At 58.7% G+C, this 22,910-nt stretch overlaps 1 protein-coding gene across 4 annotated transcripts in view; it reads right to left on the bottom strand.

Moving 5' to 3' along the window:
- RBPMS (RNA binding protein, mRNA processing factor) overlaps positions 1–22,910 on the bottom strand; it is a 128,260-nt gene that overhangs the window by 5,281 nt on the left and 100,069 nt on the right. For 2 of the 4 annotated variants that reach the window (XM_007495582.3, XM_007495583.3), the window contains exons 6-8: positions 11,600–11,730; positions 6,967–7,103; positions 5,845–5,914 (exon numbers count right to left, since the gene is read on the bottom strand). In XM_007495582.3, coding sequence (XP_007495644.1) covers positions 5,845–5,914; positions 6,967–7,103; positions 11,600–11,730 — 338 coding nt within the window. The remainder of the gene's footprint in view (positions 1–5,844; positions 5,915–6,966; positions 7,104–11,599; positions 11,731–22,910) is intronic. The other 2 variants (XM_007495587.3, XM_007495588.3) reach the window with 2 other exon arrangements.

Raw genomic sequence — 22,910 nt, 5'->3', positions numbered from 1 at the left:
CTGAAGTGGTCTGACCAAGGAGAAGGGTGGTGGGGACAACTGCTTCCCTTGTTCTAGACACCAGGAGCAGTCTTCCAAGACTCCCAAATCTCTTTCAGGTTAACTGTTACTGACCACACCTTTCCCATCCTGTATTTCACTTAGTGCCTTAAGGCACAGAAAAATCACTTGGAATTACGGGACTGAATGTGCTCTTAGAATCATTTAGTGAAATGGCTCTTTCTGCCAGTATGTTTATCATACTTGACTCGAGTCAGCTGCAAGTTATGTTGTTTTGCCTCCACTGTTTCATGCACTTATACAGTCACTACCCAGTTCAGGTACAATGCAGTTCTCACCTGTGAATGTTTCCTAATTGGCTTTCTTGGCTCTAATCTCTTCCCTCTCCAATCTACCTTCCCCTTAGCTGCCCAAGTAATTTTGCTAAAGCATAGGTCTGTGTCATTTGCCACCTCAATAAACACCAGTGGTTCCCTAGCTTGAGGATCAAACAGAAACTCCTCTCCTGTACAGAAAGACCTTCACCACCCAATCGCAACCCTCCTTTTATCCTAGTATATAATGTTATCTTTCACATACTCTGCATTTGGTCAAAATGGTCTCCCTGCTATTCCTGTCCCAGGTCCTTTGCAATGACTGAACAACAGACCTAGCATTCATTCCCTCCTCACTTGCACCAGTTAGGATCCCTAGTTTCCTTCGAAGCTCAAATCAAATACTACCTCCCACAGGAGGCCCTTCTTTTGCCAGACCCCTGACTCAGGAAAGGACAAGGATAGAGGAAATAGGCCTTATGTTTGAAGCCAGGTATGAAATCAGGGCTCCCTGACCACTGGTCTGGGTTCTATCCATTGGTCCACCTACCTGCCCTTACTAATGTGGAATATGAGTGGTCTTTGAAGCCTGTCTGCTTGGTCTTTCTCTCTCTGGTCTTCTTTCAGTCATGAGAACTTGTAAGGAGAGAGCATACTGTTGTGGGACTAAAGTCCCAGCCACACAGACCAATGACAGAGGGTGTCTTAACATTGTCCTTGGGCAGGATAACTTCCTGCCTAAGCATGGCTGGCCCAGACGGATTAGAGAGGATCTGCACAAAATCTAACAGCAAAATAAGGAAAACATTAAAGGGATCACCCCTGCTCTTAAAAATCCAAGTGCAGAAGGAAAGTTCTAGGTATAAGAATAATGCCTCTATAGCCCTGATAGTGTAGAGATGGTGTTTTCCTCTGAAGAACTGGCCTTTCCCGAAATTATCAAGAGGGCACAAACAATCTAGGAAGGGATAGCCCTGGGAAGGAACCCCAGAGGCCACCTGACCCAATCCAATCCTTTTTATTTATGGAGGAAGAAATGGAGATCCAAAGAGGTTAGGGGTCTTGCTCAAGTGGCAGTACTGAGCTTCAACGCCAACACTCTTTCCTTGGAATTATACTCTGGACAAGGAGAGAAATGAGGACATCTTTTTGCTGTTGTTTTTTTAATTACTTTGTTTTTATATAGTAGGTAATCCTAAATAAGCATGTCAGAGAACCCATCAGCTCAACGATTGCCAAGTATTGAGACTGATATAGTCCAGGCCACTTCTGGAGCTTATGACTACTGAGCTAAAGAAGGCTGAGGACTGGGACTTCAACAACACGGTGTTGACAACACAGAGAATACACTTCTTCACTGTTTTCTTTGCTCCCACATTTCACACAATTCCTTCCATTTTTTCTCGGAAATCCTCTTGTTGGTGATTCCATGTCATTCCCAGGCCCCAGTTAGTTTAGTCCTTTCCCAGTGGTTAGTCACGTAGCTTGTCTCCAACTTTTTGCTATTCCCAGCTGAACAGCTATCAAGGTATTTGCACAGATGGGCCTTTTCTTCCTGCCAGTAAGCTCCCTGGGCCATAAACCCACTAGTGGGATCACTGGGTCAAAGGGTAGGATGCAGTTTGGTAACTTTTCTTGAATAATTCCACATTGCTTTTCAAAATAGTTGGACGGACCCATTCATAGCCACAACTTAGCGTGCCCGTCTTCCCACAGCCCCACCAGAATATTTCTTTTTCAGCAGCAGTTACTAAATTAGATTTGTGAAAGAGAAACTCTATCCTTCATGGGAAAGGAACTTGGATCAGGATGTAGCCACACTGCAAAACCTGGTATCATCTTCTTTTGCTCTAACCCACCTCCAAACTTCCCTGTTTCTGTTTGGGGCACCACCATCCCCTCCATCTCACTAGCACAGAACCTCAACTAGAACCCCTCCTTCACACACCTTCCCTCCAGATCCAATCAGGTCCCGGGTCTTGTTGAGTCTACCTTCGCCCCATGTCTTGTATCCACTCTCCTCTCTACCACCCGAGCCCTAGCCACTGTCATCCTCTCCTGCACTACTGTATAGCTTCTAAAGAAAAAAGTATTGTTATCTTTCGTTTTTACATCCCCTAGACTCTTCCCTGAACTCTTCTTCCTCCCTGCTCTTCAAAGAGCCATCCTCCAGGACAGTAATATTTTTTTCCCCAAAGAAAAAAGGGACAGGAAGTAAAAAAAAAACAATCAGCAAAATGTGGGGGCAGCTAAGTGGCTCAGTGGATAGAAAATCCCAGGCCGTTAGACAGGAAGTGCTGGATTCAAATTTGACCTCAAATACCAGCTGCTCTGTAGCTGTGGGCAAGTGACTTAATTCTCGTCGCCTCGCTCTTTCCATTCTTCTGCTTTAGAACTGACACATGGTATTGATTCTACGGCTGAAGGTAAGAGTTAAACAATTTTAAAAATTAAAAAACTGCAATCAGCAAAATGGATTTATACATGGGGGGAAAAATCTGAAAATCCACGTACCTCTCACCCCTGCAAAGCAGAGGGGGGGGCTTTAATAGCTTCTTCTTTAACACACACACACAATCTCTTATCTTCTATCTTAGAAATCAACTTTAAGAATTGCTTCCAAGGCAGAAGAGTGACAAGGGCTAGGCAACTGGGCTTAGTTAAGTGCCTTGCCCAAGGCCACAGAGCTAGGTGGTATTTGAGGTCAAATTTGAATCCAGGACTTTCTGCCTATAGACCTGGGGCTTTCTATCCACTGAATCTCCTAAGTGGCGCTATAATAGCTTCTAAAAAGGTCTCCTTGACTTGAGTCTTTCCCCTCTCTCATCTTTAAGTGCCCAGTTGCTGAAATTTCCTTCATAAACCTCTCTAGCTGTTCCCCATGGACTCGAGCAAAAACGCAAACTCTCCAGCTATAGCTGCCTCCCCCCAAGCTTTCCTGACTGACTTCATTTTATGCTCCTTCATGAAGTAGGTCCAGCCAAGGTGGACTACTTGTTTGCAGTCTTAGCTACCATTTTGTGCCTCTGTGCCCAGTACCTGGAGACTGTCCCCCGTGCCCTGTGCCCATCGCTTCCTGAATCTCTGCCCATTCTTCTTCTTCTTTTTTTTTACACCCTTACCTTCTGTCTTGGAGTCAATACTGTGGGAAGGGCTAGGCAATGGGGGTTAAGTGACTTGCCCAGGGTCACACAGCTGGGAAGTGTCTGAGGCTAGATTTGAACCTGGGACCTCCCGTCTCTAGACCTGGCTCTCAATCCACTGAGCCACCCAGCTGCCCATTCTTTAAGTCCCAGTTCAAATGAAATGTGACCCTCATGTGGTGACTCATCTCTAAGTTGGGTCGAGAACCTCCCAATGTCCATTTCTCTCAGATAGGACAGTTAATGTGAATAGTCTCAGAGTTCCAAACCAACCCTTTGAGTCTGACTTTCTCAGTCAAAACCTTGCAAAGGCTAAAAACAGTCACAGAGAAACGAGCTGCTGGGAAACAATGTACTGCAGCCATCTTTCCCATCAGGAGTGCTCTTGCCTCTCTTGGGGGCACCCAGTGAAATCTCTGCCCTCTCAGACCCGCAGCTTTTCCTTCTCAGGCTGCCATTGTCTGGGCCCCACACAAAATGCGCCTTTCCTGCCCCCTGGTAGTAAATAAAATACCCACATGAGAACGTGGCTGTACCTCATGTTTCCTCCCTCCCCCAGGAACATTTTCAGTCAAATCAAAATCAGGACCAGCAGGGTGGCTAAGTGAATAGAGCATGGTCTAGACACAGGAGGTCCTGGGTTCAAATGTGGCCTCAGACACGTCCTAGCTGTGTGATCCTGGTCAAGTCACTTCACCCCCATGGCCTAGCCTGTTACCACTCTTCTTGCCTGGGAACAATACTTAGTGTTGATTCTAAGGTAAGGGTTGTTATAAAAAAAATAATCAGGGTACCAAAGGGTGCATCAGCAGCATATCACAAATAACTTTCCCGATAGTTTACATAAGTAGCATATTTTGCATTTAGTTTGTCACTTAAATCGTTCATGACTGTCCCTTCAAACTTCCTCGGCGCTTGTTGCCTCAGCAGCCACTCGCTTCTCAGCCCCGTACAGTCTGATTCCACCCCTAAGCTGAGGTTACGCCAGCCGGGACGTTTGGTGGCTCTTCTTCTTCTCATCCCACAGGCCCTTCCCGGAGCCCCCTGATCTGGGCGAACCCTCGTGCCCTCTACGTAACTGGTGCTCATTAAAATCCCCCTAGACTGCACCTCCCCAACTGGCCCTTCATCCGGCTCCTCCGCTCCTCGAGTGGGACTCCCCCAAAGTCTGCGCCAGGCTGTCTTCTCTCGCCTCTCTAGGTGGTTTATCCTGGTACGCTCCTCCGCATATCCAGACGCGCTTGTTCTGGAGTCGGATGACTCTCTGATGTAGACGTCCATCCCCAACCTCTTTCCGAAGCTCCAGGCCTTTATTCCCAACAGCGAGCTGCATGGCTTCCTGTAGGCCTCAGTGGTCCCTCCACACCACATGGCTTCCTGTAGGCCTCAGTGGTCCCTCCACACCACATGGCTTCCTGTAGGCCTCAGTGGTCCCTCCACACCACATGGCTTCCTGTAGGCCTCAGTGGTCCCTCCACACCACATGGCTTCCTGTAGGCCTCAGTGGTCCCTCCACACCACATGGCTTCCTGTATGCCTCAGTGGTCCCTCCACACCACATGGCTTCCTGTAGGCCTCAGTGGTCCCTCCACACCACGCATCCCCCACTGCATTCATTCCCTTCTCTCTCCTTATCCATCCAAACTCTGATTTCAGGCAGGGACGTGAGCCTCCTTCTCTTCCTCAGAGAATGACTTTGGAATCCTCCTTGATCTCTCGTGCCGCGTCGGCTGCCATGTTTTCTGCATCGTCTGTAGGGCCTGAGAAGAGAGCTGGGGGAGTGCCCGAGGGGTCTCTTGGGGAGGAGTGCTCATACACTAAAGCCACAAAGATGCTCGGTAATAAATCGCTGACCGAAGGACCAGCAGCTGCTGGTTGATCCCTGTTTCCTGGAGGAGGGACACACAGACCCAATCGCATCCCCTGGAGCAGAGGTCGGTCCATGGGCCATCTGCCCAGAACTAGACCCGAGCGGAGATGGAGTGCGGCCCTTCCCCGGGTCTGAAGAGCGGAAGGTCCTCAAAGGGAGGTGCTTTGTGAGCCTGGCCCGGAGCCCAGAAGGCTCCTAAGAAGTGCTTATCAAACGAATGGACTGAGGTCTCAAGGCGGCCCAGGATTCTTTGGGGAGCCAGGGGTGCCTGGGACGTAACAATCCCATAGTTCCTCAGGCTTCCGTCTTCACCGACGATGCAGGACACCCGAGGGGACCCCGCGTGGCTCGAAATCTGTCCCCTGGAATAGAGACCCGGAGCTGCTGCCACGCGCCTGGCTGCAACTTCTAAGAAGCAGCTTTAGACGGGAGGAAGCCAGGGCCTCGCTTTCCCAGGCTCCTCCGCTTCAAGAAAGGGGCCATGAGGCCAAAGGCGGGCCCAGGAGGCACTACTTACACAGTGTTCAGCAGAACTGCCGGGACTTCCAGCCCTGAGAAGTAGCCTCGGAGGGAGGGAGCCAGCGCATCTGAAGGGACAGAAGAGAGAGTGACGCATGAGCCGGTCGGGGCATTCTCAGGGAGCCCCTGCCCCCAGTCTCCCTTCTCTAGCTCAGGTCCGGACACGGGGAGAAGGGAAGCAGCCTTGGACCCGGAACGCCCGGGAAGGCAGCTGGGCCGCCCGGCCTGGAGGGAGCGCGGCCCAAACGCTCTCCCCGCCACTCGCGCCTCCTTAGTAGTGGAAGGTCTGCCAAGCACGTTCCTCGTGGCGGGGGGCAGGGGACACAACTGGGGCTCAGAGACTGGAGGGCGGCCGGCCCGGACTCTGGGCTGAGCTCCACTGGCCATGGCCCCGAGGCCCCAGATTCCTTCTAGGGCGGCCGGGGAAGGGGAGCCCCGGTGCACCGCCTAGAGTGGGGCCGTCTGCCGCGCGCCTCGGGGACGGCGCGGGGGCCTTCACGCCGGGACGGTGGGGCCGCGAGGGGGCCGCTTGCTCCCAGCCGCTCCCGAGGCCGAGAGGCCCTGGCGAGGGGCCGGGGCGGCCTGTCCGGATATTGCTTTATCGTGGAAGAATGCCTCCACGTTGATAACAAGAGCTTTGGGAAGGGGCCCAAGTGAGTAAGCGGGAAGGCAGAGGCAGTGCGTCAGCGGGGCGGGGGGAGCCCAGGCCCGGGGGAGGGCCCCGCCCCCGACCCCAGCCCCCAACTCCCGGGCCTTTGGCGGGCCGCCCACCCCAGCGGGGCAAGCCTGCTAGGCCCGCGCTGCTTGTCCTCTCTGGCTCTATGGAAGGGGCCCCCCTGGCAGACGGGGGCGACAAGAGACGCCTCCCTAAGGGCCCCGATGCACGTGGGCGCCGTGGGCCTCCCTTGGAGGAAGGGGGCCCCTCCTGACGCCAGGAGGGGGGGCGAGGGGTACCCCGGTCTGGAAGGCCTCAGAGGAGGCACGACCCCCGTCTAGGGGGCAGCGATCCGTGACGCTCCCTGGCGCCCGCTCGACCCAGAGGGCTCTGGGGTCAGGGGTCAGAGCAGGGCCGAACTTCCCGCCTGGGCTAACCACCAAGAAAGAAAAAAGGAGTACGTACCCGTGGTTCACGGCCGCGTGCATCTGAATCCATTTGCTCATTAAGCAAAGAGCAGAGCTGGAGTGGCCTTCCTGAGACAGATGGTGAAGGAAGGGGAGGGGGGACAGAACCCCCGCTGCAGGTTGGGGCCAGGGGACCTGGAGGTGACACACAGGAGAATGGGGGCGGGGTCCTCGGTGCATCTGAGGTCGGGAGGGGTGCAGGGCTGGGGACCGCCGGGGCCTCCCCAGGGCCGGCTCCTCCTGCGGTCGAGGGGGCACGGCCTGCCTTCTGTGGGGGAGGGGAGGGGGGGGGGCCTGCCTCCCGTCTGGCCCCTTGCCTGACCGTCTGGCCCCCGGCCTCACGGCACCACTCACGCAGCACAAGGCCCAAGCACACGCCGCCCTCTGGGGTCCCCTGCCTCCAAGGCCCAGGCCTCCGAGAGAGCCCTGAAGCTCCGGCGCGCATAGGCCACCTACTTCTCCATGGGGGGCGATGAAGCGTTGCCCAAAGAAGGCTGGGCAGGGCACTGCCCTCAGGGGGCCCGGCTCCCCCTCATGAGGCGGGAGGGCTTCCTACGGTCCTTTCCAAGCCTACGTCCACCAGGAGGGCCTCCATTTCCCTCAGACCCAACAGATGGTCTCTAAGGTGGGTCCTGAATCGGAGCACCGGGGCACGAGCTGGCGTAGACGGGCGGATGTCGGCCCAGAGCAGAGCCCGCCGCCCGGGACCAGGAGCGTCCTCGGGCTGCTGACGAGGCCGAGGGGGCGCCCCGCGGGGGCCTTGGAAGCCAGGGCAGGCCTCGGCTCAGGCCCCGCGGCGCGTTGGCATCCAGCGCCAGCCCCGGGCAAGCCTGCCGCCTCCCTGGCTCCGCAGAGGGCCACAAAGGCCGCGTGGGTGCCCGTGTCCTGGCTCCCGCCAGGGAGGGCGTCTGCCGAGGGAAGGGGCTGGCAGAGAGCGCGTTCTCCGTGGAGAGGGCTGGACGAGGGGCCTCCCGGCCACCCGGAGGTGCCGCTTCCGGGGCTTCCGTGAAGCGACGACAGCCAGGGCCTGGCCCGACGGAGGGCGTCCGGGGGCTGACTCGAGGGGAAGGAGCTCTGGGTCCATCCCGCGAGGCGCCCTCGGCTCCAGGGCAGGACAGAGCAGCCGGGCTCCCGCGGCGGGCCTCGCATCCTCCGCCGAGCCACGTCCCTGGGCACCCGCGACGGCCTCCTCCCTCCTCCGCTCACAGGGACGTCCCTGCAATCTTCGCACCTTCCGCTGGCTCGCGCAGCGCCGTTGGTTTGGGAGGATTCTCGGAGGGCCTTTTGCCGCTCCCAAGTGGCCATCTTGGCACGCCCCCCCCCCCCCCCCCCCCGCCTCCGGACCCGCTGGGTAGACAGCAGGCAGCCGCGGCCTGAAGTATGAACTGTGACGCGCTTCCAGTCTGCTCCAGGGAAGAGAGCGCAGCGGTGAGCACGGAGAGCCCCGGGGGAAAGCCGTGCTGCGTGAAGGAGGCGGACCCCAGTGAGGAGGGCCTCCCCGGGCCATCTGTGATGAATGCGCTTGGGGTGCCACCTCGGAGGGGGCCCGCAGACGAGGGGGGGTCTGTCGGTGGTGATGGATCGGTTCGGTGGCATCCTTGGGGAGGAGCCTGCGCCCTGAGAGGGGGCACCTTCTTCGCCGTCCCTCGGCCAGGGCAGCCGAGGCAAGACTCGAACGCAGGGCTGCTGACCCAAGCCAGCTCCGGGCTGTGCCGCCCGCTTCGCAGACGCCGGGTGAAGGAGCGCCTCTTGCCGGGGCCCGGGGCCCGGGAGCGCTGGCTGTGGGTCCGAGGCTTTGGGCCGCTTCGGGAGGGCCTGCCATCCCCCTGGGCACGCCGCCCCAGCCGCCCGGGCCCGAGGACGGGACAGCGCAGGTAACGTGGCGGGCCGGGTGAGCGCGCCCGAGCGTGGGAGCCCCGGTGGCCCGGGGAGGCCCCGCTCCGCGCCGCTCATCCATATTTCATATCCTGCTGGGTTAATGTTTCACGAGGCTTGCTGTGGAGGGCCGGCGAGCAGGAGAGGGGAGCCTGAATAAAACATGATGCCAGGCTGCGGTTTCCGCCCCGTCGCCATCGCTCTTCCTCAAAGGCAAGCGCAGCCTCCTCCCGCCTCGGCCACGCTCCAGGGTGCAGTCTCGGGGAGCCCCGCAGGACCCGCCTGGCACGGAGACGGGGCTGGCCTGGGCCCGTCGCCCCGATCTCGGGCCTCCCCCCTCATCTGCCAAAGGAGGAGCCGCCGTGGACCAAGGGCCGGGCCTTCGGGAGGAGGCCCAGGACCCCCGCGGAGGGTGGGGACGCCCTCGGAGGCCCTTCAAGGGCTACGCGTCGGGCCCCCCTTCAGCCCTTCCCACACACCCAGGCTTTCTCTGTCCTGGGCCCAAGCCTGGAGGACACCGGCGTCCCGTCCACACGCACCTATTGAGCTCCTACTGCGTGCAAGATCCCAGGCTAGTGCCAGAGATGGAGGAAGGTGGCCGAGGTCATCGGGGGGAGCTGGGGGAGAAGCGAGCGGGAGAAAGGAACAAGAGAGCAGGGAAGGAGAAAGGGCCGGAGGGGGGGAGCGAGCTCCCACAACCGGGGGAGGGCAGGGATCGGGCCAGGCTTCACAGGAGCTCGGGGGAAGGAGAAGCCCCCGGGAGACAGAGATGAGGAAAGGGTGCCTTCCAGACCCAGGGCCAAGTGGGCCAATGCCCAGCGGTCGGAGATGAGGGGATGGCGGACACCACGGGAGGGCATGGGGAGGGAGAAAAAAGCCAGCGAGCCGCGTGGCCCGGGAAACAAGGCTGGACAGCCTGAAGGCCCTCCAAGGCCCGCCAAGGGGAGAGTGGCCACAGACGCCGCCTTGGGAGCCTTCTGCCGGCCTCTGGGCGCGGGAGGGAGAGCCAGGGAGGCCGATGAGGAAGATGCCAGGACGGGCCTCCCGGCGGTTCCCGGCCTTTCACCCGGGACAAAAGGCGCCGAGGCCCTGGGGGACAGCGTCCGACTTCCTGACGCAGGCGCCACGGCGGACCTCAATGGAGGGCTTAACCTTGGCTGCGCGAGTGGAGACGGGCCAGGTGGGCAACGCGGGAAAGGAAAGCCGGAGCAGGGCAGGAGGGCCGAGGCAAGGACGGCTCGCCCCAGCGTGAGGGACGGGGAGGCCCGGAGCGGGCCTCCATGGAGAGGCAGGGCTGGGGCTCAGGAGGCCCTTGTAAGGCTGTGATTCCTGGGAATCCACGGGGAGGCCAGGCGGGGAGGCTGGAGCGACCCTCGGAGTCGGGGGCCCCGGGGGTCTGGAGCACTGCTCCCCTGCCACGCTCCCCCTCCTTCCTCTCCCCATCGCTCCGAAGAAGCTTGGCCTTCCGCGAGTGGAGGGCACAGCGGGCATGAGGGCAGTGGAGGGGGCCCAAAGAAAAACAGGGGCCGTCAAGAGGAGAGGAAAGCCAGCGGCCCGAGGACGGCAGATGAGGGACAGGTTAGCGCCCATAAGGGGGTCAGGCGGGGGGACTTCTGGGAGCAGCCCGGTGCAAGAAAAACAAGAGCCCCCCAAAGACCCTTGTACCTCCCACACGAGTCTCAGCTTTCCCAGCAGAGCCACGGGCCCCACGTGGGCCACCATCTCCTGTTCCCAGATGGAAAAGGAGGCCAGAAAGGGGCCAGCCCGGCTTGGGCGTGGACTGACTAGCGGTTTCCTGGCAAACAAGAAGGGGCGTCCCGGCCGCTCCTCTTCTGTCCTTCCGGGGCTCCAGCCCTGGGCTTGGCGGGGGACACGGCCGGCTCCTGGGCCTGCAGAAAGCTTCCGCGGATCCAGCAGTGGGGGTGGCTTTGAGGGAAGCAGCCCATTCCCTAAGTCAGTGGCTGGCCAGGAGGTTTCCAGGCCCCATTCCATTCCCGGCTCTGAGGGAGCGCTCACGGCCGAAGGGCTTCCTTCGTGGGCAGGCCCTTCCTGGGGAGGACAGGAGGGACCACAAAGCAGACGAGGAGCGAGGGCCCGAGGGGGGCCTCTAGGGAGGACAGAGGGGGTCAGGGTGCCTGACTGCCTGACCAGCCAAGACCACCAGCAGCCAGTGGAAGGCAGACCGGATCTGGCGGGCGAGCTCAGGATCTGCCCCCGGCACGCTCCATCCTGCCTGAGTGGCCTCGGAAAGTCCTTTCCCCTCTGCGGATGCCGACGTCCTCATCGGGGACACGAGGAAGAACAGCCCCCGGATCACCGCCACAACTGCCTGTCCTTGTCCCGCCCCCAAAGCCTGTCTGTCCTCTCCCCGCCAAGGGCCTTCCTGGAGCTCCATGACCCTGGAGACCGGCTGGGGAGGAAGCCCCTTCCACACACGGACACGCACACACTCAGCCACGCAGACCACTGGTCTGGGCACGCCCTGCCTCCCCTCTCGCCCATCCCAGCTCCTCGGGGAGGCCATTAGGGAGAAGGTGTTGGAGGATGTGTCAGGCAGTGGGGGACAGACGTCCTTCCTGGCAGTCGTGCCTCCCAGGCTCGGCAGGGAGAGGCCTCGGGTCCAGGCCAGGGCCAGTAGTAATGTCTCGAAGGGGATCTGTTAGCAGGGCAGGGTTAGTGGTACTGTGCACTCGAGGGAGGCAAGTCTGAAAGGACTGGTGGGGGTGAGTCGGGCTGTGGCGCTGGGTCTGAATTACCTGGGCATGCAGTGAAGCGGGATAGGTGAAAGCAGGAGGGGGCAGAGCAGGCGCCAACTCCGCTGGGTACAGAGGGTACGGGGCCCACACTTCAGGGCTACTGGGATAAAGTGCAGGCACTGTGAGCTCATCTGCAAGAGAAGAAGAAGGAGGTCGGGGTTAGTGGGCACCGGGAGCAAGAACCCCCAACCCTGGGCCCACCCATTCACTACCCTCAGAAGCACACCGGGGGCCCTTCCAACCATCTCCCTGGAAGTGCCCGGCGTGGAGAGCCCACACAGGGCACGATTCCTTTGGGAGAAAAGGGAGCTGGAGTCTGCCTTCGAGGGTCAAGAGAGAAAGATGAAGAAGAGCAATCGAGGAGACAAGGAGAAACAGGCCAAGCCAGCCACGAGGGACCACCAGCTTGTAAGAAAGCTGGACTTGGAAAATTGATAGCCATGACCCAGGGGTGCGATATGTACCATGTGCCTCCAGTCCCAAGCTAGGCTGCCATTTGTCCTCCTATGAGGGATGGTCCCATGGCACAGGCTGGGTGGGGAGGCAGGCTACGGAGGAAGGGAAAGGGAGATACAGAAACCCAAAGTATCGACAACGATGATCCATTTACTGCTGCTCTATTTGATGCCAATGGCCTGGGACCACAGACTAGAGCTGGAAGGGGCCTACCCAAGTAGTTAACACTTATCAAGTGCCAGGCATTATGCTAAGCACTTTGAACAGTGAGTTCAAATTCCGCCTCAGACACTGCCTAGCTTTTTGATCCTGAGCAAGTCACTTCACCTGTATGCCTCAGTTTCCTCAACTGTAAAATGAAAATAACCAACCCCTCCAGTATCTTTGCCAAGAAAACTCCAAACAGAGTCACCAAGGGTTGAGAATGACTGAAACAACTGAAAAACAACGACTGTTATTCCATCATCATTACTGTTTGAGCCAAGACCCTCAAATGGGTCGGTCAAGAACAATTTGAGCAATTGGCCAAAGGAGGCAGGTCCCTCCTAGGGCAAGGCTAGTCAGCCGAGTTACATGTGAGAGGTCAGCATCAACCAGACGACATCAGTGACTGAGCACCTTGCACAGACACTTCCCAAGGCCGAGGACATCCTCCACCGCTCGGGGAATAAAGGATTGCTCAGGGCCTCGATCAGTTGCTTTTGGTGAGCAGAATTTTGAAAGGGGACCAAGGTGGAAATAATCCCTGCATGGGCTGCGATTGGGAAGGGTCTAGCCTGGAGTGTGGGGCTGCCTTGGGAGGCCCCAGGGAGGTAGAGCCAACGTGGCTGCAACGCTGATTCCTCAGCATCGGTCCACCAGATCCATCACGGTGGGCTGTTTTTTCCAGGCACAAGAGTGGGAAAACAAAAATGCAAAGGCCAAGGCCTTGCTGGGAAGCTCACTGTCAGACGGGGGCCCACAATGAAAACCTGGGCAGCCAGGGGCCAAGAAACCGTGGTCTGACGAGGAGAGCCCAAACCGCCAGGGAGCGGTAGAGGGCTGGAGGAGCCCTTGTTGAGACCAGCGTCATTGGTCTCTCCAGGAAAGCAGGAGACCCAACTTGATGGAGGCCTCCCATTGGCTGATCTGGACACCTTTCAGCAGACTGCTGATGCTCAGGAGGAGGCGGGCACACTGGCCCTTGAGGGGCTGAGACCTCACTTACCGGGACATCTGGGGTGCCCATATCAGCATGAGAGTGCACGTGGGGTTGCGAAGGTTCGAGTCTTACTCGTCTTTGCTGCTTATTTACACGTGATGCCGCATTTCCAGACACCAAGGCTTTGCCCGATAACCTCCCTCCTCTCCTTCCTCTGCCATCTGTCCCCAGCTAGGATTGCCCAGCAGAGGCGGGAGTGCTCTTCGTGAGTGCCAAAAGCCCCTCTAGCGGGGTGCTGGGCCGGCGCCCAGAACACCATGTTCTCGGTCATGGTCCCACATATCCAGCGACCTCTCAGGGGAGCCGCATCCCGTGGAAACCGGCCGGGGAGAGCCAAGTCTCCTGTTTCTATAAACAAAGATAGTACAGCTGCTGGGCAGGATGACGTTTTAGGCCAAAATAATAATAATGAGGGTCGTTATTTCTACGTTATTAATGTTGGCCGCTCAGCTATGTTGAGAGAGCTGCTCTGCTTCAAGAGAGTCCCAGGAAACAGGAAGCACCCTTGGCCCGCTCGTCCAGCCTCCTCCACTTGTGAGAGCCGTGCAGAGGACAACCAGGCCCTGAGCGGCCCTCACGGGGCCGCCCCCTCCGGCGGGCTCTTCATTCCCTCGCTGCGCAGTCTCCATCCCGCAGCAAGGCCTGCCTCCGGGCCTCGCTATCGGGGGACCTCGGACAATTCACTCTGTCAGCTTCCCGGGGAAAGGAGAGCCGGCTTCGGAGGGGCTTCCACGCACGCTCAGGACGCCGCTGGGATCCGAGTTAAGGCCAGGCTAATGGGCGACCTGCTTCCCGGGGGGACCATTTGGCGGCGTCATTCTTCCCCTGGAGCCCATTCAACCACCGCAATGGGAGGAGACGCGGAATTCAAGGGCTGCTCACGCTGTGGCCGGCGCCTGGAATGTCTTCTTCACCTGTTCCCTTCAAGCCCATCGCAATCATCACCGCCTCCAGGCAGCCCTCCCAGGGACCACGATGATGGACCTCCTGGCGTTCCCTCGCTTAGAAGCCCGCGCTGGGCCTCCCATTTCTCCCATTTGTAGCTTCCCCAACAGACAGCGAGCTGCGGGAGGGCAGAGGCGAGGGCTTCGCCTGTCTGTGGCCCGTTGTCCTGGGTCCCAAGAACTGGCCCGCTTGACCCAATGACCACGGTGGGGGAGACAGAGGCGCGGGGCCCTTCCACTGTGGGGGATCCATAGAAACAGAGACGTCCATCCTCCCATGAGCCTCTGGGGCACCCCACGGAAGACAAAGGGGGGGGCGCCGAGAGCCCCGGGTGGGACTGGGTAAATCGGTGCTCTTGCCCAGCTCGGCCGAGGCCCCTCCTCCGTCTGCGCACCCCGGGCCGGGGAAGATGCTCGGAAGATGCTCGACAAAAGCCCGCCGCAGGGGACGGAGAGAGAGAGCCGCAAACAGCGCTGCTGGGCCCGTGAAAGACTCCATCCCGCGGATTTTGATGAAAAAAGAATACGGTGACATTGGAAAAACAAGCCAGCCTCTCCCCCGGGGGTGGCCGCTCGCCGCCCCCCCCCCACGGCGGCTGGGTTCTCGGGGGGGACTGCGAGACCCGAGGGGCCTCGGCGATCAGAGGCCTGCCCCCTCGTGCCACACGGAGGGGCGGAGGCCGGGCACCGTGCCAAGCGCTGGAATGAGAAATGCACCACAGTCCCTGCTCCCCAGGCGCTCAGGCTGCTGTGAGACCGGCCGGCCAACGGGGGGGCCTTCCGGTAGAGGTGGGAGACCACCTCAGGGAAGCCAGGAGATGGGCGGGGGGGGGCATCCTGTGAGGAGCAGCAAGGGGGCGGGCGGCCACCCCACTAGGAAGGCCTGCTGCCAGCCATCACTCCCTTCTGGCTCCGGTCACCCCAGTGCCACAGGCCCCGGCGCCTCGGGACTCACCATGCCCCTTCCCTCTCCTTCCAGATCACTTTCCATCCAGGCCCTGAGCCTGCAGCCCAGGAAGGGCCGCGGTTTCCCCAGGGCCACCAGCCGTCCGGAGCAGAGCTGGGAGCCTCTCCTTCGCTGGCTCGCGCCAGACCCTCTATGGAGGTACTAGGGGCTGCAGACACAGGAGCAGGCAAGAGGCCCTCGAGGGGCTCCCCAAGCCCCCCCCAGACCGGGAACTTTCTCAGGCTGCTCTCCGTTCTCGAGTGGCCCTTCTCCAGTGCCCCCTCCTGGACTCCCCCAAGTCGCGGCTAGAACCCCCCCTTCTGCGGGACCCCTTTCAGGCCTTCCCTTTGACTAGATGGCGCGTGGCTGGTACACATCCCATCTGTCCGGATGACTGGCTTCGAGAGAGCAGGGCCGCCTCTCGGGTCTGTCCCCCAGCGCTTGGCCCTGGCCTGGTACTAAGCAGCCGCCTACTACAGACGTGCTGAATGACCAGAAGGGCCCCGTGTGGGCCCTCAACTCGCTGACACGGGGAGGACAAGAGAAGGGCCAAACGTTCGCACCCGGGGCTGGTCTCATGCCGGAAAACAGCCCTACAGAAATCTGCCCCCCCCCCCGGAACACAAGTACATAGTTTCATGGTAGGAAAAAACGGCGTGCAACTACATGGTTGGTGGAGCTGAGTGCTGGGGAAGTTTGGCTGAGAAGCGAGAACCTGAGGCCGCAGCCGCGTCCCAGAGCGCGCGATCCCTGCGTGCTGAGCACGTTATAAGGGGGAAGGCCTGACCAGAGAGAGCGGAGCCCTAGGGACGGAGCGCAGGTGCCACAAGAAGACTTCTGGCATTCCGAGGCAGCGGAGCACTACCGGCCCGAGATACACACGAGGAGGCCCGGGAAGGCTGGCGGGGAGAGGCGCGCCTAAGGGAGGCCGCACAGCGAAGAGGCCTTCCAAGGAGACGTGAGCCGGGCACTGTCCCTGGGGTGCTCCGACTCCCGCGCTCCCCTGCTCCGTGCCCAGGGCCGCCGGAGTCCTTGCTAACGGCCCCGGCCCAGCTTGGAGAGCAACGTTATTTCGTAGGGGACTAGAGAGCGTTTGGAGGACATAAAGTGCATTTTCACCTTTCAGCCAGACGGGCGGCTTCTTCTGCCGAGGGGACCCACTCGGCAAATGCCGGCGGCCCATCCATAATGTCCCGCGACGTGCCAGACTCGAACTCGCGTCTTGCGGCCTCCACGGCCCACTGTCTGTCTCTTGGAGCCAACAGCCTGTATTCCTCACCAATATCCCTCGGCCCTTTGTGGGCCTCGGCCGCGGAGGGGCCCAAGCTTAGAATTGCGGCCTCATCAAATTCCTAGAGGTGCGGGGGCGGAGAGCAGGAATGCGGCCGGCCCGCCTCCCCTCCCGGCGTCCTCCAGGCCAGGTGGGAGGCTCTGGGAGCCCTGAAGAATGTGGAGAAGGGGTCGGCCTTGACGGGCCGAGACGACCACAGGGCAGGCTGAGCCCAGAACGACTTCAACGGCTCCTAAGGGAGTGGAGCCCAGGAGGGCACAGCTGTGGCAGCACGCCCCAGCCTCCTTCAGCATCAGGCAACTTCCCCGAGCCTCAGTTTTCCCACCGATGAAATGGGCGGAAGGGAGGGCCCCCATGGGTTCCTTCTCGCTCCAGAAGCCAGAAAGGAGCAGGCAACAAGAGCCTGAGCACGACCCAAAGTGCACGTCCTTGAGCCACGCTGGGAGAGAAGCGCTCGGGGGCGGAGGAGGGCGAGCCGGGGAGGCAGAGCCACCCTGCGCCAGACTAGGCTTCGCTTTTCTCTGGGCCGCGAAGGACAGTAGAGAAACGGAGCGCCAGGAGCCGAGGACCCGGAGAGAAAGGAGCGAGGGGGGAAGGAGGAGGCCAAAAGGGAGGGGCAGAGAGGAGCCGGGAAGGAAACGAACACCAACCAGGCATTCGCTGTGTCGGGCACTCTGAGGGTTTTACGAGTATTTCATCTGATTCTCACAGCGTGCCATGCTGGTGTTGGTATAGTTCCCATTTTAGAGGTGAGGAAACCAAGGCAAACAGGTTCAGCGACTTATCCAGGGTGGCCAATAAGCTTCTGAGCATGGATTTGAACTCAGACCCTCATTCTCTCCATTGTACCATTTAGCTTAGTTAAGAGAAAACCCAGGGGGCAGCTGGGTGGCTCAGTGGATGGAGAGCCAGGCCTAGAGACGGGAGGTCCTGGGTTCCAATGTGGCCTCAGCCACTTCCCAGCGGTGTGACCCTGGGCAAGCCACTTCACCTCTGCCTGCCTCCGTTTCTTGATCTGTAAAATGGAGATCATCAGAGCACCGAGCTCGCGTGGTGACTGCAGGGAAGAGCCGGCCTCCACCATGAATGCTGACCTCACTGGGAGAGGCCTTGAGCGAGGGAGGAGGCCCACGCGTCGGCTGCGTTCTGGGGGGAGGCTGACCTGAAGGCCTCTGAGGGAGGCCTGAAGGTCCGCTGGAACCAGGCAGAAGATGAATAGGCCGGCCCGCTGACTTCCAAGTTAGATAAACAGTGAGCGCTTGGCAGGGCCCGCCAACATCCACAGCCCCCCGGCTTGGCCTCACTTCCACCCACCCCTCAGATTCCTGAAGCCAGCGCTCATCCGCCCTGGGAAAGAGCAACGCTGCTGGGAGAGCAGGGCCTCCGTGTGCGTGTGTGTGTGCACGTGCGTGTGTGTGCGTGTGTGTGTGCGTGTGTGCGCACGCGCATGTGCGTGCGTGTGCGTGTGCGCACGTGTGTGTGTGTGCGTGTGTGTATTTCACTCTGAAGTCAATTACCAGTTGACAAGGGATGCGAGCTGAGTTAAGGTGCGCATGGCTAACCCACACCTGAGCTCCTTCCTGGGCAGCGCGGGTGGGCCTCTAGGGGTCCTCCATCCCTCCATCTGAGAGGCCTGGAGCCATCCCACCCGGCGGGGGACGCGATGCTGCCTGGGACTCGATCACAGCCGGCAAAGGGCCAGGACAGGACCTGAGCCCAGCGCCCCCGACCCGCCGGGCCCCCTGACGCCGGGCCCCCGACCCGCCGGGCCCCCCGACGCCGGGCCCCCTGACGCCGGGCCCCCTGACGCCGGGCCCCCCGACCCGCCGGGCCCCCGACCCGCCGGGCCCCCTGACGCCGGGCCCCCTGACGCCGGGCCCCCTGACGCCGGGCCCCCTGACGCCGGGCCCCTGACGCCGCAGGGCTCCTCCAAGGCCCTGTGGAGACCCTCAACCGGTCCGGATCGGTCTCTCATCTTATGAAGAGCCTCCCACGCGCCAGCCGTGAGCTCCTTCCAGTCAGCCCACTCCGGCTCCCCTTCCTCGGAGGTCCGTATGTGGCCTTGGTGTCGTGGGCCCTTTCCGCCTTCCCCAGCTGGAGCTCGCCCCCTCGGGAGCCTGGAAAGGACCCTCCGGGGTCTGGGACAGCATCGCCAATAGCAGCCCAAGAGGCGGCCGTGGGAGAAGGGGAGGAGGCCTGGCGGAAGGGAAAGGGGCCAGGCGGACAGACGCTAGCAAGCGGCGGGGGCACCGAGGAGGCCCGGCAGGCAGGCAGGGACACTGGATCCAGCTGTCGAGAGGTAACAGGAAGCCTGGAGATTTGTGGAAATGTCACCTCTAGCACCGACGGACGCTTCCCCTCCCCCCAGGGGGTTGCAGTTCCCCCCAACTGAAGTAAACAAATGTTTCTGGCTCGATCCTTGAGCCTGGGCCTAATGTCATTGGCACGTGGGACTCCCAGCATCCCAGAGGCCTCCACCTACCCAGAACTCACTTTCTTGGCAAATGAAGAGTCTTGGGGCATCTCACAGCCAAGTCACTGGCCCAGGATGAGGACCCAGGACGGGCCAGTGTCTCTATCCGCCATGCTTCTCAGGAGAGGGAACTACACTTAAGGAGCTCCTCAAAAGGGTCCTGGGCCAGCCAGCTTGCTGAGAAGGCCCTGGGCAGCCCAGGCCCGCCCCCCCTTATATGACTTCCTTGTAGTTTCTGGGCAAGTCACAGAAAACTGACCACTAGGGAAGCCTCTTCCTTCTCGTCCTGGTCCTGCCCTGGGGGGTCAAGCAGAATAAAGCAGACGTCCTCATCCGTGCCCACTCTTCACACATCAGTGTGGCAGGAGCCTGGATTCCCCAGCCTACACAGCCGGCGACTCCCCTCCCCTGCAGTCAGCGGCGCTCTTTCTCTCCGTCTGCTCCTTGGCAGGGCCTGTTGCGTACAGAGCGGGACAAAAAGCAACACCGAGGCATTCCCTCCTCACAAACTGGAGGCCACCTTGAGAACGACACGGCTAACAACGGGTCCGGCCCAGGCTCTGCCACTCTGTACTGCGCCTCCTAGAGAGGAATGAAGCAGCCGCTGGGCAAGGGGAACGCCCGAAGCGGGCCCCAAGAGGGGAGAAACGCACCTCCTTCTTTCCATGGTGTGCGCGCCCCTGTGGGGGCAGAATGGTGCACGGGGCGTCCAGGCAGGCCTGGGGGGCTCGGCTGCTTCTGTCAAGCTGTTCTTTCTGTGCTTGCTGACTCTGGCTCCAGAGAGAGCAGCTGCATGGGGGGGTCTTTGGAAATCCAGATGGTGCCAAAGCAAAACAGCCACAGCCCACGCCCTGGGTTCGTAGGCAAAGCCGCCTCAGGAACAGCCTTTAATAGGCTTCCTGGCCAGAGCATGCCCTCGGCCAGCTCGGGGCTCCAGACCTGCAATCCAAAGGTCTCCTTCTGCTGGGCCCACCCCACACCCCACTGCGGCCATCAGACCGCGTCTGCGGCTGGACAGCCCAGCCTTTACTGGCTGAGAGCTCGGACCAACGGCCCGGGGGCTCCCGGAGAGCTTCTGCTTGTCCCTCGTCTTCATTTCAGTGTATCCCTTTCTTCTCCTTCCCTGCCTGGAATAGAACCGAGGCAAGAGGAAACGACGCCACAAAGCCCCACGGACTGCGCTGAAGTCTGGGTGATATTCCGTAGCCCCCCATAGATCTTTCTGACTCTGGGGACCCCGCTATAATTAGGACGCGGATTGAGCTGGCGCCTCCAAGCAGCTCCCGGCCCTCTTCTCCCCTCCCTCTGTCCCCTCTCACGGACCCGATTACCAGCTCTGGGCTAAGGACGCCCCGATTCATCTCCAAAGGCCTTTCCTCGCGCTGGATGTCCAGGAGACATCTTCAACTCAATACGGCTCAGGAGGTCCCAAACAGAAGCCACTATCTTCCCCCCACAGACTCGCCGGGGACCCCACCCTCTGTCCAGGCTCCCACGCTAGGCACCATCCGGGATTCCTGGCTACCACGGCCCCTGTCCAGGCTGTCCTTTGACCCGTGACCCTCCACCACACTCGTGTAGATCCTCGTGCCCTCACGCCTGGGAGGTTTCCTAAACCACATCCTTCCCCGCCCAGTAAACTCTAGTGGCTTCCTACGGCCTCTGGCATCAAATGCAAAACACCCAGACGGGTACACCGGCCTCCTGGCTTTCCACAAACAAGTCCCTCCATCACTTGGCTCCAGGCATTCTCCTTGGCTGTCGCCTAAGCCTGAGAAGCTGTCACGTCTCTGCTCTTCCATCTGGCCTTCCTGATTAGTCGTCAACTTTTTTCATACTTGAGTTCCTTCCCTTTATTAATTATTTCCTATGTATCCTGCCTATGTCTTCTCTACGTACATATATCTGTAAATCCATCTATCTCAATTTAAGCTTTGATTCCCTTATTAGTTTGTAAGCTTTAGTCTTTTGCCTCCTTTTTACCCTCAAGGTGGGCACAGAGTAGGTGCATATAAATGTTTATTGGCTGACTGTGAGAATGGATCACCTGATCCAGCTCATTCTTTTTTACAGATGAGGACACAGACGCCCAGGCAGGGTAGATGACTTGCCCACAAATCAAAGGAAGCCAAAGACCCAGGTAGGATTGGACCCTGGATCTCTTTCCCCAGGACCATCATTTTTCCCATTCTTGTGGCTATCAACATATTCTATTCCACTCCTCCTCATTTTATTCTGTCCCCGTTCACAGTCTTCTTCCTGTATGTCTCTGGATTCCCAATTTCTCATAGATAGTAATATTCTACCACATTCCTAGGCCACAATTTCTTTAGCCATTCCCCAATGGATGGGAGTTCATTTTATCTCTAGATCTTGACTACCACAAAAAGTATTACTGTCATATCTTCGTGTCTCTTTTTCCTGTCTCAGACCTCCTTAGAAGACAATGACCACTCGGGATATGCTGCTGCTCTATGCCTTGTGCTGAAATCTCTGGGGCAAAGTGTGCAAACAGCTCAATCGCTTTCCCAGCATAATTTCAAGTTGCCTTCTAGAATGACTAGACCCAGAGTGGAGTCGTAAAGCCTATCTCATTTCTGTGTTTTGTCATCTTGGCCACTTGCTTGGTGGGAAGTAAAATCCCAGAGTTGTTTAGATGCACTTTCTCTTTTTAGAGGTGAATTGGAGCCATCTTCCCCAGGGTTGTTAACAGTTTCTAATTCTCTCCTTTGAGAAGTGCTTGTTCATATCCTGTGACAACTTAAGCAGCCAAGAGGCATTTTAAGGACAAAGCTTTCAATGTTCTCAGTTACTTGCCTCTTGGAGGGTCACAGCAATGCAGAGAAGGACAGCAAGCAAGAGGAAAGGAAGAAAAGCAAGAGCGCGCTGTAGTCTTTTACAACAAAAAAGCCTAGTGGTTTCCACCTTCTCCACATACTCTCTGGTCTAGCTGCCAGTAAGGACAGCAAAGAGGCTTTCTGGGTGTGTTTGTTTTTTTTTAAGGGAGGAAACTAAGTTTATTACTTGCTCAGGGTCACCCAGTTTGTAAGGGTCTGGGAATGAATATGAATGGAGTCTTTCTGACTCCAGGTCGAGCATGCTATCCATTGAGTAAGTCATTTCACCTCTGTATGACTCAGTTTCCTCAACTGAACTGAAATAATATACATAATAGTCCCTACCTCTCAGGGTTATTTCAAGGATCAAATGAGATATCTATAAAGTGCTTAGCACAATTCCTGGCACATAGTAGATATTGTATAAATGCTTACTTCCTTAAATTTGCTCTGATTGTCTCCGTTCTTTTTACGTCCTCCACAGCAGGCATACCAGAGACAAGCTTCAGGTGAGTTCTGGCCCTGCTAGAATCTCCTAAAGGAGTGAACCCACCAGCGAGGCTAGATCCCCTTTCCTTGAATCAATGCTGTAAGCATGGCCCAAAGGAACAGCAAGCACCTTGTTCTACAAATCAGTGTCTCTGTAGAGGAAATGAGGATGACCATCTCAGCGGGATCACACACCCAGGCCCTGAGGAAGGTGTTGGTAAGCCTCAATGAATGTTTCTATCCTCTAGACCCAGAAAGAACCTCAGGGGCATCTAGTTCGGCTTCCTTGTTTTACAGATGAGGAAGCTGGGGCTGCCCAAAGGAGAAGGAATTCGGCCAGTCACAGGGGTAATCCCTGACAGAGGGGGAATGGGACAGACAGCTTCCATCAGAAGCACCCCAGCCAATCCCAGCCCATCCCACAGGTTGTCCAATATGACCTCACCAAACCTAAGAAAAGACATGCGCTGTCAGACCCAACTCATTGGGCTGGAGCCCTGGGTCAAGACGTCCAAAGGGCTCAGGGGACCCTCCCTTTGACTCTGGTCCCACCCTTGCCAAGATGGTCTTTTTCTGGGTGCTGGGGGAGTAGAGATCCCTGGCTGGAGGGACTCTTGGTCTTCCTGCTCTATCTATGGGCAGGGGAAATGAGAGGACTCAGGAGGGATTTCTCT

This window comes from Monodelphis domestica, chromosome 6 (genome assembly GCF_027887165.1).
Source record: "Monodelphis domestica isolate mMonDom1 chromosome 6, mMonDom1.pri, whole genome shotgun sequence".
Classification (NCBI taxonomy): domain Eukaryota; kingdom Metazoa; phylum Chordata; class Mammalia; order Didelphimorphia; family Didelphidae; genus Monodelphis; species Monodelphis domestica.
This window is presented reverse-complemented; position numbering and strand designations above follow the sequence as displayed.